Source organism: Mytilus trossulus, chromosome 7 (genome assembly GCF_036588685.1).
Source record: "Mytilus trossulus isolate FHL-02 chromosome 7, PNRI_Mtr1.1.1.hap1, whole genome shotgun sequence".
Classification (NCBI taxonomy): Eukaryota; Metazoa; Mollusca; class Bivalvia; order Mytilida; family Mytilidae; genus Mytilus; species Mytilus trossulus.
Window position 1 is genome coordinate 39,746,111 of NC_086379.1, and position 16,514 is coordinate 39,762,624.

Consider the following 16,514-nt stretch of genomic DNA (forward strand, 5'->3'; position numbering starts at 1 on the left):
TCTTGAATATAAAAACCTATGGTCAGATATTCACACCAATATGAGTTTTATTCATCATTACTCCATATAAGATCCAGAGAACTATAATAAATATTTTTACTTATAAGCAAATAAAACAATTCTTAGAAAGTTTCTGGCATGAATATGTATTTTTTTCCTATAAAGGGTAGCATTTTGTATTGGCAATTCCCAAGATGATGTTGTAAGCGTAGAGCATGATTCTTATTAGAAATTCACATGGTCTCCTTTAGGATTCAAACCATGGACCCCTGTGTTTGAAGTCAGCCCTCTAAATGGCTGAGCTTAATAAGAACTTCCCAAGCTAATCCAATTACACTTCCAAAATTTGCTACATCAAAATAAACATGTCATGTCAACTTACTTTCCATATTTTGTATCTCCGACTAGTAATTCTGGTGCTCTATACCACCTTGTAGCAACATAATCTGTATATGATTCTCCAGGTTGTGCAAGCGTTCGTGCAAAACCAAAATCACATAATTTTACTACACCTGATTTACTAACTAAAATGTTTTCTGGTTTTACATCTCGATGAATGATCTGTAATAAAAATCAATTATTAAATTTATACAAGTGCAACAATTTAAGTGAAAAATATGGCAGACACATGTATTTGATTTTCAAAAAATCTTTTTACCAATTCTATAATTTTAACATTTTATGCATTATTATATTCTGGTCTTATTTGTTAATCAGGAACTGTTTTCCTTATTTTGGCTTTTAGAATATTTGGTGTTTTAATAAAAGATTTATAGAAATTTTTTACTAACTTTGTGACATGCCACTTTACGGTCTTAGAAATGTGCGAGGCCAAAAATCTAGTCTTACTTGGCAATTTTTTTAATCAACGGATAACCTTACCACATCCCTGCAAAATGGCTCCAAATAAATTGTAGAAATGATCATTTATAGTCTAGTAAATGAAAGGTTGGTTGCTATATGTTAGTGACAGTTACAAAGAACTTCAAGCTGTTGTAGAACATTGCTTACTAGGAAACATTTTATCCATATAAAGATATGACATCATAAAATGAAGTTTGACCATGTTACCTAAAAATTCTTAACATAAAAAGTAAATGAAAAATATTGTGTTTTTTGTCACGTTCATTCTAAAAATGTCGCGGTCAAAGGGTTAAAGAACTCTCAGTGAGCACCAGTCTTTTAATCTATTTCCTTGCCAAAATCATGGGGATGTGACAAAATCACCTTACCAAGGATTTAAAATCTTTATATAACAACTATTTGTGAAGATATTAATTAAGATTAGCATGTTTATTATTTGTCTACCTGTAAGTCTCAAAATAATAAATGTTTAATAAATATTATTATAAGTATTATTAAAACTGTGTTGCAGTTCATTTGTTGATTCAAACAAACAACTTTAATTTACAAAGAATCACACTTCAAAATAATTAAAAGCTTAAGTTCTCAAATGAAAGTGTGATAGCAAAATTTTTATTTTGGTAATGAGAGCTTTTTTCAGTAGAGTTCCAAAGGCAAGCAAACAAAAACAGAAATGAAACACATCAAGATATAGGGTTTTTTCACATGTACATTTAACAGAATGTCTGTGATATTTTGATGTTTTAATATTAAAGCCCAATATTTTAACAATACAACAACTATTTTTTAAGGAAAACTTAAATCATTGCAGTTGAATCAAGCTTAAATGGCATAAAACTCATATATAGTTATTGTATTTCAGTCAATTCTTCTTCAGTTATCTGTCATTGAATAACAATCCATACTTTAGATTGATGGTTTTCCTGTTTAAAATGTAGTTCTGGGGCCATTTGTGGCTTGTTTTTGGGTCTGAGCTCTGTGTTGAGGACCATACTTCAAATTATAATTGTTAACTTTGTATATATGTTGACTTGAAAGGAGAGTTGTCTCATTTACACTCATACCACACCTTTTAATTTATAGATCTAACATTAATATAGTTAAACTTACATTATGTACATGACAAAATTCTACTCCTTTTAAGACTTGCCACAATATTCTACGAACAGTGTTTTCATCTAATCCATTTGGACATTTTTCTAGTTCATCTAACACAGTATGATCAACAAATTCAAAAACTAAATAAAGTCTTTTCTTTCTACGGAACACTTCTATTAAATTGACTAGGTGGTCATGTCGTAGTTGCTGGAAAGAAAAAATGCAAAACATGTAATTTATTTTTTATCAAACTCTGGAAGAAATGGTTTTGCAATTAATAGAGACCGCCATAGCATGGATGCAAACAAATATTATGAAAAGTTCTAATTTATGTCTTTCAGATTACAACTCTTACAACATTGCTACATTAGTCAATTGTTTATGCAACCAGTCACAACTAATTTCAGATTAAGAAGGGTGAAAAACTATTCTGATTAGAGCAATTTTCTAATGCATGTAGATTAAGACTTTGGTTGACTTGCTTGCTTTGTTTTTATAATCATTAGCTTAAGCATTGTAATTAAGATTGACAATGCAAGCAATATAACTAAGCATAATTAAACCAGTATCTTATTTAGATTTTAATGGACATTAATACAAAACTAAATAACCGAATTCACCGTTTGTAAAAACAAAACAAGGAGCCCAACCAAAGTCCTAATCTACATGCATTAGGAAATTAGCTCTAAGTAAAGACTTGTTTACCTTCTACTTAAGTAAAACTTTTACAATTCATTCTGACTAAGTTTTCGTATACCATACCGACTGTGCGAGGGCTGAAAGGCCAGTCAAGGTCGTTAAACACTTCCATATATATTATACCATGCTTCACTGGCTCTGTGCTTTAAGTTTTGCAGTGCCATTTTAACAAAAATTGATATTGTTGGGTTTTTCCGATACCACTTTGGCCTAAATGACATCCAAACTTCCAATCTAGAAGATAGACAGCCTCTCATGCATAGCTGTATTTGTACATTTTTTCAAAATAGATAAATTATATGGAATACTGATACAGGGGTATTAAAATCAGGTGGTACCAGCCTACCAGGTACCTTAACCTTTTATAATCTACTTTTTAAGTATAGGTAATGCATCAAATTGAAAGATTAAAGATAGTTCTTAAGTTACCTATTACTAATTAAAATGAAAATGAATTTAATTTGCATAAAACTTTTCTCTCTTAAAAATCTTCAAACATCAGGTTTGTGAATAGTATAAATAAACCTGTACTTCAAATTCTTCATGGGGGATACAAGTTAAACTATCTTCTTTGAAAAGTAGGATAAAAACAAAAACATTTGTTCTTAAATTTCAGTCCATAGTTTCATGTCTTAACTTTTATAATCTAAAGCATGCATACATATATCAATATATACATATCAAATTAACTCATTAGAATTCTACAGTTATACATATCTACGTATTCTGGTTACAGTCCTAATGATTTTTATTTGTTAACACAGCTTAAATGGTCACATAATAAGTGTATATTATGTAATGACTACAAATTCCAGATTCTATTACAGTTGACAGGGGAACAGTTTGTTATCTTTACAGATGAGAAGTTATAATAGCATTGGAATGCAATTTGATTATGCTGGTCTACATGTACCTAATAGTTGAAATTTTCAAGCAAGATCACTGTTGACTAACTTCATCTCCGTTTTGAAATAAAAAGTTCAACGATGACTTTCAATCTAAATGTATCTAGCAAGGATTTTTGATACGAAAAACACTCACTCAGACACAACAACATGATTAAATTTTAATGTTGGGGTAATTAAGAATGTAGCATGCATTACTAGGGCATGTATAGGTGCATGCCTAACGCCATAAATAAAGTATCATTTGAACCAGCATCTGGAATAAGTTTCTAATAACTCAATATCAATATATAATATGTCTTTAAAAATTGTCAAGACATATATTTTCAATGAAGCAATAAGAGGAAACATCTGAAAGGGCCTAAAACATAGTTCTCCATATCTGTTCTATTAAAGTTACAAAAAAAGAAAGAAATGTGTCATGTAAAGACAGACAGACAAGACAGATGAAACCAATATGCTCCTCTTTTGAAACAGAAATTTTTATGTTTAAATATTCTAGTATGTGTTTGACTATTCTAAGCTATTCATAATCCAACTAACTATAAGTTGTTTATAATAAAACAATATAAATACACGTATTAAATCAACCATTGATATCATAACACCGTGATCTTCAGTACACGCAACACACGATAAAACAGTTGTTAAGCGCAATTCCTCAAGTGTGCCTATTAATACATTTATAACAAATGACAATTGATTTAGACGAGCAATCTTAAATGCCGAAATAAATAAGAAGTTAAATACAATTCAAAAATTATTTACGTATATCAATAGATGGATTTTAATAAATTTCAATACATAACCAAAGGCATACTAAAGCATTGATTTAAATTCCAAGTGTAAATGTGCTACGATTATAGGATCAAGTTAAGTATGAATACGAACAAAGTATTAACTAACCCGCTTTTAATACTGTCTTGATTATATTGTAGATATTAGATTATTAATAAAAAATGGTCTATGAATATTAAATGATCTTTACAGAATATCCTTTGATTTGAGAATAAAGCATTTAAAAGCACGTTTAAAAATGCAGGTACAATTCAAACTGATTATATACCTTTTAATGAATTTTTACATGGCATAATTTCACACAATAACATTGAACGATTATTTTAATCGGTGTCACTTCAGCTTTCACTATTTCAAAAACTTTCTGTTTGTTTGTGGTAGTAACTGCAATCAAGAAGTAATTAAACACAGTCTATTAAGGAAGACAGTTGTTAGGTGTGTGTGCTATTGGTAAATACAGAAAAGCGCTTTAGAGACACAAAATTAAAAAAGATCATGAACTTTCAATTCCTATGCAAGGAAATGGAACTGTAATGATCAACAACCGTCATACGTCTGATTCCTGACATTTTATGTACATGTATTATGTCTAAGACTAAGTACAGAAAAGCACTTTAGACACAAGCATTTATAGGGTTTTATTTTCATTTCATATGCAAGGAAAGGAACTATAAACATCAACAAACAATATATTTAACACTCAGTCTAATTGTGATTATATTTCTGGTATTTTGAGGGACTGCTGTATTACAAAGTCTGACTATAAGGCCTAAAACACCTACTTTCCTCACAAAACCAGGTGAAATTTTTTGATAATTATAAAATTAAATACCGCTACATTGACAACAACACTTAGGTAAACTGCATCTTTTATTGTCAAACAAAGATGCAGTTTACTTTGATTTTACTTATTTGATTTTTTATCTGACAACCCTGCATACCATATGGTATCCACTTGAGGGAACTCTACCAGCACAAAACATAAGAGGCCTTGGTTCAGCGGCTCTTTATTTATCTTTAATTATAAAATTAGTATAAAGATTGATTCCCCTAAATTAATAATAGACTATTTTAGTTCTGTAAAGGTGTTTGGTTGCTGTCTTACATTTATTGGTCTTAGTCTATTCATATTTCAACAGCTCAGACAGAATGTGAAAACTGTCTGCGTTACATTTCCCTTGAACAGTGTAAAGTTATAGACTTGTAAACAATAATTGAATATATCGATACAAATTATAACCCTAAGAAGTCACACCTTTCAAACACCTTTGAAACAATACAAAAAGAATATTCTCCATTATCGTATAATCTACCTTTGTGATCATATTGCGTTCTCATTGTTTAACTTTTAGTTTATTGTTTCACACCATATAATCACCATAAACATGAACTAGTCGTGTACTTTAATACGCAATTCAGTGGTTATCTGCTGTTATTAACATACAAACGGGTTGAATAAAAAACAAGTTTTTCCAAAACATGCAGATGATCCTTACTTAAATTTTTGTTATCAAGTTCTGTATCTTAAACTTAGTTAATTGTTTTTAACACTCTTATTGTAATTCATTTAAGTCCCAAAGTACCTAATTCAAAAACCTATTTACATGTATAACCATTGTGTCTATACCAAGAATGTCAGCCAACTATCTTTTACAGAAAGGGCCTTGGTGGTTGAGTGGTCTTGGTAGTTTAACTACTGATTGATTGATTGATTGTTGGTTGTGTAACGTCCAGTGGCAAATATTTTAAGCATGTCCAGGACAAGAACAAGTCAACAATAAATCCAATAGGTATTTTAGGTCTTGTAATAATAAAGCCCATCCAGGATGATGGTATAAATATATATATACGGCATAAAAATGGGAAAAAGCGAATGAATTTTACCCCAATATTGGCAATAAGGTTTTGCAGTCACAGCACTGATGGCAATGCCGATTTTCCTAAAATTTTGTATAGTTTCTTTTGAGCTGAAGTTGAACACTTCCTATACAGACTTGATTAATATTTTACAAGCCTTGGATGATGGACCTGTGCATGTGACAAACTGACAAAGAGTGATGACTTGACCTCTAAACTATGCTAGGCTGGTTGATGGTCATCATGACATCAACATTCAGTCAGAATCTAATTCAGTTGTTAATTAGGGCTATTCCAGAAAAAAATGTATGGGTGGGTTGGAAGGCACATTGTATTAATAATACATGGGTGATGGGTATCAGAGCAACTTTTCACACTATAATGCACTATAATTCTCAATTACAATTGTCTGGGTGGTGGGTGCTGACAAAAACTGCCTTCCAACCCCCCAACCCCCTCATGCATTTTTTTCTGGAATAGCCCTTACAACCTGTGCATTTAAGAATTTTATGAATTTTATATCATATACCTTATAAAACACCAAGGATCTACATTTAAGACTAAATTAGAATAATGAAATGTAAATTGTACTGGGTTTTGTTTTCTTCGGCGTTTTGCATTTGCGCCGATCTGCATTTCATTTGCGCCGATTTTTTCTTTCATTTGCGCCGATTTTTTTTTCATTTGCGCCGATATTTTTACTAATAAGTTACAGGTGAAATGATATAAGAAGATGTGGTATGAGTGCTAATGAGACAACTCTCCATCCCAGTAATGTTATTTTCATTTATCATTAAAGACCTCTTCCGTTAGCCAGTTGTACATATGTTATAAATTGTCAATCATAATTTGTATATAACTGTTGTCTCCTGCTTAAAATCAAGAAGTGAAAACCTAAGATAAAAGCACTTTGTTTATACTAAAATGACAAATTAAAAATATATGTACAGCATTCAAATCCATAAAAACGGAATACATTTAAATCAAAAATCTGTGCTTGCCGAGTATGTATAGGCAACACATCTAATTTATTCCTTTCTTATGATTTCGTCTCTCCTATATTTGGCGTAATTGGCGATAACGCAGGCCATCTTTTCTTTGTCTGGCATACATGCTTTTGGGGGCATTTCTAGAGTTCGCATTTTCTCACAAGGAAGCTATTAAACCATGAGTTCCAAATGGTGAAGTTGAAATCATCCATTTGTAAATTATATGGACGCCATCACGAATTGATTGAACGTTATGGAATGTGAACTTGTATGTTGTCTAAGAATGTATGACATTTGACACGTGAAGCAGTCATCGATTTTATTTAGGGAAAGGAATGGTAACCCGAAACATTAGGATAGCCATTTACCAATTGCAATGACACTTGATTTGTCTTTATACTCTGTGCTCAGCCAATGTAAAAGTGCACTTACCTGTAACTTACCTGTTAATCCAATTAGGAAAAAATATAAAATCGGCGCAAATGAAAAAATGAAATCGGCGCAAATGTCATACATGTACGCCTGTTTACTTGAATGTATGTATAATAGTCTAGACAGATTAAGTCAACAAGTGTTTTATTTTAAATGTATATTCTTTACTTGCTAGCCTTATATAAATTGTTAGTACATTTAGTGTTTATTAGCATTCTTTATTTTCTTTTATATTTTTGTTGTATCCATTTGTATTAAAATTTGTATGATGATTATAACAAAATCAATCGTAATTTAGACAATATTGATAGATTATGTAAAGCTTAAAGTGGGGTATAACATTTTTACGTGAGAAACAATAGTTAAATGGTCTAATGCAAATGTATACTTATTGCCATGTGATATTCAAACAATAAAAATCGGACATCTGGTGTCATGAACTTCAAGAATCATTTAAAAATTTGAATTAATGCAAAATCTATATATATATGACAAAAGAAACAAAATAAACTTGTTTATTCAACAAATTTTAATCCTAAAAATGATGACAGTTTGTTTGCTTACACTAATTGGGTTGAAGGCTTATTTTATTGTGTATACTGATGAAAATTAGCAGATCAAGTATCACAGGTGGTCGAAATTCATTTAAGTAATTTTTAGCTGTAAATAAAACATATTTGACCATTATCGCTTAAAGCATCCTACTTCAAAACTTACAATGACAGCAATACAATATCAATTAAAAGCTTTCAAAATGATCATCTTACAATCTATAAATAATTTTCAATGAGTACATTTTGAACTAAAAACGTCAGTATATGGACCAGATATGTTTTAATCTACGGTAGCTAAAAAGAAGGGGGAAAAAATTGATCAAAACAACTTTGATGGGCTTGAAGAAGGGAAGAAAATCTCATCCGATTTTCCTTGAAAAATTGAATGGGAATTATTCAATTACAGTGCAGTTTTATCTTCAGCAAAGTTGTTCATAAAAATATTTAATAATGACTACAGATGACTTAAATCAAAGTTAACCTGGTCAAGAAAAACTTTTACCAGTAACCAGGTTAACTTTGATAGCTACAACTGGGCATTACATTCTAAAATGTTTTGGCCTTGCGCATCACTAAAGTGATATTGATTGTCAAAATGTACAATTGGTGCAGTAACATACATGTAGGTACTTTTAATGTTATTAACTCTATTAATACCTTTAACATTCTGACTTCTCTAAGAGCAATCTTCTTCACCATTTTATCATCTTCACTTTCTAAAAACTTTTTAATAGCTACTAGCTGTCCAGTTTCTTTATGTCGACATTTTAATACCATTCCATAACTTCCTTCACCAACTAATCCCAAGTTTTCATATTTCTCCATTGTGGACTATAATTATGTCCCTGGCTTTTAATGCCTGAAAAAGAAATGGAAGAATTATGAAATGCACTGCTATTTTTTTTCCAACTGTTATGACACCTATATACATGTACAAATACAGATCAAATGTGAATTTGTAGGGTAGACAGATTCGCTATTTTGGAGTTATGTCCCTTTATAAATAACAACATTCATTAATTGCTGAAATTGCCATATTTTATTAAGAAGTTCTGTTTGATGAGATTGTGTAAGGTCACTGTCCAATCAACTAACCTACATATACACTGTAGCCACATTAGAAAACATGTCAATCCACAAAAAAATCATTTATTCAAGTACATGTACCACCCAAAAGATCTCATCTTTGATTTTGAAAATTTGCTGATTTATAGACTTGTCAAAGTGTGGTTAAACCATATGCAATAATGACTTTTATGTCATTTTAAACTGCTAACCAAGAAAGGTCATTCATTCTCTTATTACTCAAAAGTGAATGAATACCTAAACATTTTAGATTCAAGTTTTAACCCTGTTTATAACTACATGTATGTGAAAGGTATAACTGAAATGATGCAACATAAACACATCAATAGATAAGAATTTAAATACTGAGGATTCATTATTTTTTTTGTGGATTGAAGATTAGCATTGCCTTTTCAAAGGTACTCACATGTATTTGATTCCGTAGATTTGCCAAAGTTTGCATTCCAGCTTTGAACAAACTTGTGCGTAGTTGAACATTTAAAATTGTGTTTTTTCTACTCTAACAAATCCACAAACAAGTATGTGTCCTAAGTACACAGGTGCCCCATCCCCACTATCATTTTCTATGTTCAGTGTACCAGGAAAAAGCGGGGGGGGTGCTTTAAAATCAAAAAGATCACATCAAAGGAACAGGTGTACTAAGATTCAAGTTGAATGGACTTCAACTTCATCAAAAACTACCTCTACCAAAAGCTTTAAGATGCAGACAGACAGACTAATGAACAAACGGACAGACCAGAAAACATAATGCCCATAAATGGGGCATTAAAAGGGTGAAAAAACCCTAATAAGTATGAATCCACAGTATGAGCCAAGAGTTGTCTACCAGTTTATATAAACTTTTAAACTCTAAAAGAAAGAGAGGTATATATATATAAATCTGACAGCAACAAAACATAAGCCTTGCATGTCTACCTGATTCTAGTCAACTCCTCTCACAACATCTCAACATGCTCAAAACAAAACAGTACATAAACCTTGCATGTCTACCTGATTCTAGTCAACTCCTCTCACAACATCTCAACATGCTCAAAACAAACCAGTACATAAGCCTTGCATGTCTACCTGATTCTAGTCAACTCCTCTCACAACATCTCAACATGCTCAAAACAAAACAGTACATAAACCTTGCATGTCTACCTGATTCTAGTCAACTCCTCTCACAACATCTCAACATGCTCAAAACAAAACAGTACATAAACCTTGCATGTCTACCTGATTCTAGTCAACTCCTCTCACAACATCTCAACATGCTCAAAACAAACCAGTACATAAGCCTTGCATGTCTACCTGATTCTAGTCAACTCCTCTCACAACATCTCAACATGCTCAAAACAAAACAGTACATAAACCTTGCATGTCTACCTGATTCTAGTCAACTCCTCTCACAACATCTCAACATGCTCAAAACAAACCAGTACATAAGCCTTGCATGTCTACCTGATTCTAGTCAACTCCTCTCACAACATCTCAACATGCTCAAAACAAACCAGTACATAAGCCTTGCATGTCTACCTCATTCTAGTGAACTCCTCTCACAACACCTCAACATGCTCAAGGTATGTTGTTTTTAGCAAACATAAGCAAATGCATTACTGATTAGCCTACTACATGATGTAGTTTTTATACAATTTGATTGTTTATATAAGTATATATATATATATATATCTTTCAAAAGTGTCATGCAACTTTTCACCATGGCATGGACTATTCATTAATACATGATCTTCATATAGTGACATACATGTACATGTATTTATTGGTTCCATAACTCACACCACCATATTTTTTTATGATTTGATATGATAAATTATATAAAATCTTGACGTCTGAACATGGTAAACAACAAAATTTGTCCAATATTTAACACCAAATCTAAAATTAAGGTTTTAAAAAACCACAGGTCTATTTGGTCAAGAATAGATTAAATTTGGTAAGATTGATAAAACTTTATCTTATGGTGTCTGATTATATAAAATGATGAAATAAAAAAGACTGATGAACAGTAATTTGACCAGAAAAGAATGACTAAATAAAACCCATTATGTATATAGTCTTAAGTATTTAAAAATTGCTGGCATGGGGTTTAAAACGGCTTAAACTAAAGTTTCTTTTAAATACCTATTGATTGCATATAGATTTTATGGATTATCTTTGTGTTTATGCATTTCAATGTTTAAACTGACATACATGACATAGGATAAAATCTAAACCCCACATATAAGTTAATAAATCTCACATTTGTTTTAACATTAATGGAGTACCTCAGTGTAAATCAAAAACACTATGTAGTCATTTGTACCATCTTTACAGTAAAATGGGGTCAATATTTCGCAGTGGCTTTGCATGTATTATATACATCATACATGTACAAACGTACATGTAAAATGTTGGAAATTTATAAGTTCATCCAAAATACTTTCTTAAATGCATCTATCATGATATCCCTTAATTATTTTCATCTGCATGTACATGTACAGTGTACAGTTGTAAGCAGTCAGAGCTCAGACATAAATAAGTCTGAATCTGCTTTTGACTCATAGAGGTCTAAAGTTGTAAGTTTTAGGATTTGTCTCCCTTTAATGTAAGACAAAATACGACTTGAATAAGTCCAATATTGTTAAACAAGAAATATTTGACCAGAATCAAAAAGTTGATAATATCGACTCATACAAGTCTATGAGTGATCAAAATTGGTTAACTTCAAGACCCACGCATATTAATAAGGAGGTCATGCATCTAAATCAAATAATGACAACATTGAAAGCCAACGCTTTGTATTCTAAAGAAAAATATGAATGAGAGTCTAAAAATTCGGAGATAATGTTAATTAACCTTACAATGCAACCACCTGGAATCACACTTAATGAGGTAAAACATCTGTGTCTAGTAAGGATGTTCAGTTAGATAATTAAATATAGATAGCTCAGGTCCTTGTGAACTCTAATACAGGTTTTTGCTGTCATAGGTGGTGTAGTTTGGCCACAAAGTAACATTAAGTTTTTTCACCAACATAAATAGACCTAAACAAGTCTGTCATTTTCTGACTTAGATAAGTCTAAAATTGAAACTACATTTTGATAATACATGTAAATACATGTTTCGACTTATTTAAGTCAAAAACAAAAATCGACTTGTTTATGTCTGAGCTCTGACTGGTAAGTGTACTTTTAATAACTTGTGATAGGCTTTTTGATTTTTTTTAATCACTAGTATGATTATCTTTTTACATACTATAGTTAAATGATATATATCAAAAATGAAAACTACTCGTTTATCGATTCCAGATCAAATATAGTATAGAATATTTCATTATTTTCAAAATTTTCATTATCTTATTAACATTTTTCTTTTTTTAAACCCTAAAAATTATAGTTGAAGAAGTGTGGACCGGTTCTAAAATTTATTAATCAAATTCATCTCTCAATCTTTAAATACACTTTATCTTTCATTTTCACGCTTATAAAGCAATTTATTTCTTTACAAAAATGTCCTTAGAACTCAATATACAGATAATAAAGGCAGTTCTCCCCTGCCGAGACATCAATAATATTAATTGCAGCTGTAAATTTCATAAAATTGCAAATGATTTATAAGGATGTTATATACTACATGTATATAAGTTTGTATTTAATAATCTAAGCACTTTTCTATGTGACAAAAATTCAGTCAACACAGAGTGAGCGAGAGTGAGATTGTTCCATTAAGGGGAAAAAACAGACAGTCCTATCAACCTTATTAAAAAGAGGTTTATGTTGAGACTATATTTCTCTTTATCCTCCCCTTTTATTGTATGCATTCTCCAAACTGGAGGCATAAAATTGAAACCTTCACTGACCAAACACAGTGGCAGATCCAAAAAGAGGGGGGGGGGGGTCAGAGGGTTAGAAACACTTTTTGTTTACGATCAATGCTTTTCAATTGTGACGTACATGAAAAATGTATCGTTAGAAAGTCCCTTTTAAAAATAGTTAGATCCACCCCTGCAACATGGATTTATGTGTACAAACAAACACCCCACTTTGACAAGGGTTTTACAGGAAATTGGACCAAAACAAAAGTGACCATGTTTTTATCACTATTTGCCAATGTAAAATTTTTTGAAAATAATTATTTCAGAATCTGACGGAATACTTCAATAAAATTTGCTGATTCTGATTCATGTTTTATAAAGACAAAATATTTGAACTGAGGTGCATGTACCACATAGAGACTGAGGTATGAGTATGAATTATTTCTTGAATTCATAAATTATAAATAATTGTATTGCATGATTCAAATTTCAATGAGACATGTTTTATAAAAGAAGATGTAAAAATGTAGGTTTCATACAGAAATCTAAAAATTTTAGAAATCTATTTATAATCGAAAATTTAAATAGTCATACAACATGTACAAAATCCAAAGGACGCTTTTAATTCATTTTGGAGTTTAGTGGGTTTTAATATTTTCACATACAGTTTTACATTTTCTACATTCATTTGACATTTGTAGATTAAAGGTTGCAAGTTCAATGAAGTTATGCAAACAACACCCAAAGTGAATTCCGATTTACATTTACTTTGCATTAAAAAAAAATCTTCCTTTACTCATCAAGTAGACAAGAAGAGCGTTGTTTATTTATATATTTCTTTGATGTTTAGATGACAAAAATATAAGAATTACCCTGAGTACTAAGCATGCTAAGTGGAGACTCACGTACCACTGACAACTCTTCTGATAATTATTACAAATGTAAAAATGTAGTTAAATAAATCATCCATCAATGTCTAGTTTTAAATTAACAAAACTTACTACTTTCTTGTGACTGTCATGACTGTAAAATTAACTTGACAGATGTACACACGTTCCATCTTAAAAAAGGTTGATATCCCAAATTCAAGAATTGATAATTTAGATGTGGTTGTTAGGATCGTCTTATTTTGCAAATGTTAACAGTTCAAAAATGTGATGACAATGAATGAGGGTTATAATCATGATAATGGGGGTACACAAATGTACCTTCATGACGAATAACGGTAAATACTCTTGCCAAATGACATTAACTGTTAATTTTGGTGCATTACAATCAAATATGCACTTTCTTTTAAAGGAAAAAAAACCCCGACTTTGATCGAACAGTTAAGAAAAAAATAATTATGAACCAAAACAACCAATGCCTGACTGGCATGACTGGTGTATGATTTAAACGAAATAATTTAATGGCCCAAAGCAAGGACATATAACTAATATACATCCTTGCCGAAAGCAATATAATGACACAGCTGTATTTTGTCGGTTTTAAAAAAAATAAAAAATAAGAAGATGTGGTTTGCCAATGAGACAACTGTCAATCAGTCCAATAGACTGAGGCTGAGTGTCTCCAAATACAATGTAGTATGGATTTTAACATTTATGCAACTAAGAAATGTACATGTTACTTTGTAAATGTACAATGTAGTACAATGTATACATTTATCAAACTATTTTTAAAATGAACATGGGACAGATGAATACTTATACTCTTTGAAAACACTTCTGTTCATGCTGTTCCTTAGGAGAAAGTGACAAGCTCAATATTTTTAAAGTTTACCGACATTGTTCATGCAATAACTGTTGCATGTGATTTCTTCCGTTTCTTGACTATATTTTAGTATTCATGCAAAGTTGTGCACAATCCAGATACATGTACATATATTGATACACCTGTACAATGAGTTGTCAAGATTTCCTGAATCATGTACATGTAAACCAGTATCAAGTCTGTTCACCCTGATTACATGGTCGCCTTGGGTCTGTTCACCCTGAGTTTGTTCACCCATTAAGTCCATTTGCCCATTGTTGCCCTGGGTTTGTCCTTCCTACTTTTAATACATATTATTTGAATCAGAGACTTATAAATAATTTTGTCTCTGTTAATATTAAGGGTATTAAAGTTTAGTTAACTTATTTATATGGTAGTGGTATAAGTTCTCAAAATTCATCATTAAAACAGATTCAGATAACTAAAAGTTGCATTGGTAGCTTGTTTTAAAGCAATAATTCTTCATAACAATAATTGCTCACTGATTACTGTAATTGTCTTTACTGGATTAACAATAAACCTACCTTTTTATTAAATAATTAATAGGCTATTCTTGATCCAATTGGTAATATACCACTAATTTCTCCACATTGTTTATCTATGCCAATATTCACAAAAACATATGAAACATTTTCACTTCAAATTGCAATTAATGTAACATGTAAACAGCTGGTCTACTTTCACTCTCACTGTCAAACTTTAAAATACTATCCTACAATATAAATTCTGTATTCTAAATTCTATCAATAATATCTCAAAATGAAAGTTGTCGTCTGCTTCATGATGATCTTATTATTTCTATAAACATTATCGAACTCCTTGTAATTCACTGTTCTTCATATTTGTTTCTTAACAACTTCAACAGAAAATTTTAATCCAGCTAATCGCACGTTTTTGTCAAAAGTAATCCGAGATACTGTAGTTATTTATCGCCGTATATTTGCTATAAGTAAAAATAGATTGAAACACGTGAATTTTCTATGTGTAAAAAATAACATGATTATTATTTTTTAAATCAAATAAACAATAATTTAACTTCCGGAAATAAATGAAAAACCTTTATCGGTTGTCAGATCAAGTATTTTGCAATCAACAACTGTTTAATCCAGTTGCAACATGATTAAAACTGTAAATGCTAATTACACCATTCATACTTCTTTTGAACTTTTGCCAGACCGCATGTATCTAGTGACAACAAATGTTTGACTTCCGGTTCTTTTGTGTCACACTTTTTTCCAGTAATAACTGTGTTTTGTACAGAAAATGTAAAATAAATTTGACAACTGTTATTCATATTGTATCGAGCATTGTATGAGTAGTTACCCTTTAGCGTTTAATGGCACCATTTGAGCAAAACAAACCTCGAAATAATAGGAAAAAATACACGCGTGCGTAGAACACAATAACAACAAAACTTCCTGTAGCATATGGCCTACTGTAAAATATGGTGATGGTGATGGATTGGAGCCAGGAACTCCAATATAGATTAAAAACAGCACTGTCAAGGTGTTTCCCCTCAATTGTTGATGTAAATCTAAGGGGTTTGCATTACTAAATGTGTGATATTTAAAAACTTGAAACGAAAATTGTATATCTGCTATTCATAAATATATAAGACTGAATAATTACGATATTTATTTTGTAATTATGAGAAAACTATCCTGTAATT

The 16,514-nt window shown here is 30.9% G+C and overlaps 1 protein-coding gene across 8 annotated transcripts in view; it reads right to left on the bottom strand.

Moving 5' to 3' along the window:
• LOC134725070 (cyclin-dependent kinase-like 4) overlaps positions 1-16,260 on the bottom strand; it is a 35,859-nt gene extending 19,599 nt beyond the window's left edge. For 2 of the 8 annotated variants that reach the window (XM_063588579.1, XM_063588578.1), the window contains exons 1-5: positions 15,989-16,152; positions 15,370-15,557; positions 8,854-9,055; positions 1,975-2,169; positions 383-561 (exon numbers count right to left, since the gene is read on the bottom strand). In XM_063588579.1, coding sequence (XP_063444649.1) covers positions 383-561; positions 1,975-2,169; positions 8,854-9,021 — 542 coding nt within the window. In that variant the 5' untranslated portion in view covers positions 9,022-9,055; positions 15,370-15,557; positions 15,989-16,152. Of the gene's footprint in view, positions 1-382; positions 562-1,974; positions 2,170-8,853; positions 9,056-15,369; positions 15,558-15,902 lie in introns of all 8 variants that reach the window. The other 6 variants (XM_063588576.1, XM_063588573.1, XM_063588572.1 and 3 more) reach the window with 6 other exon arrangements.
• Positions 16,261-16,514: the final 254 nt, after the last annotated feature.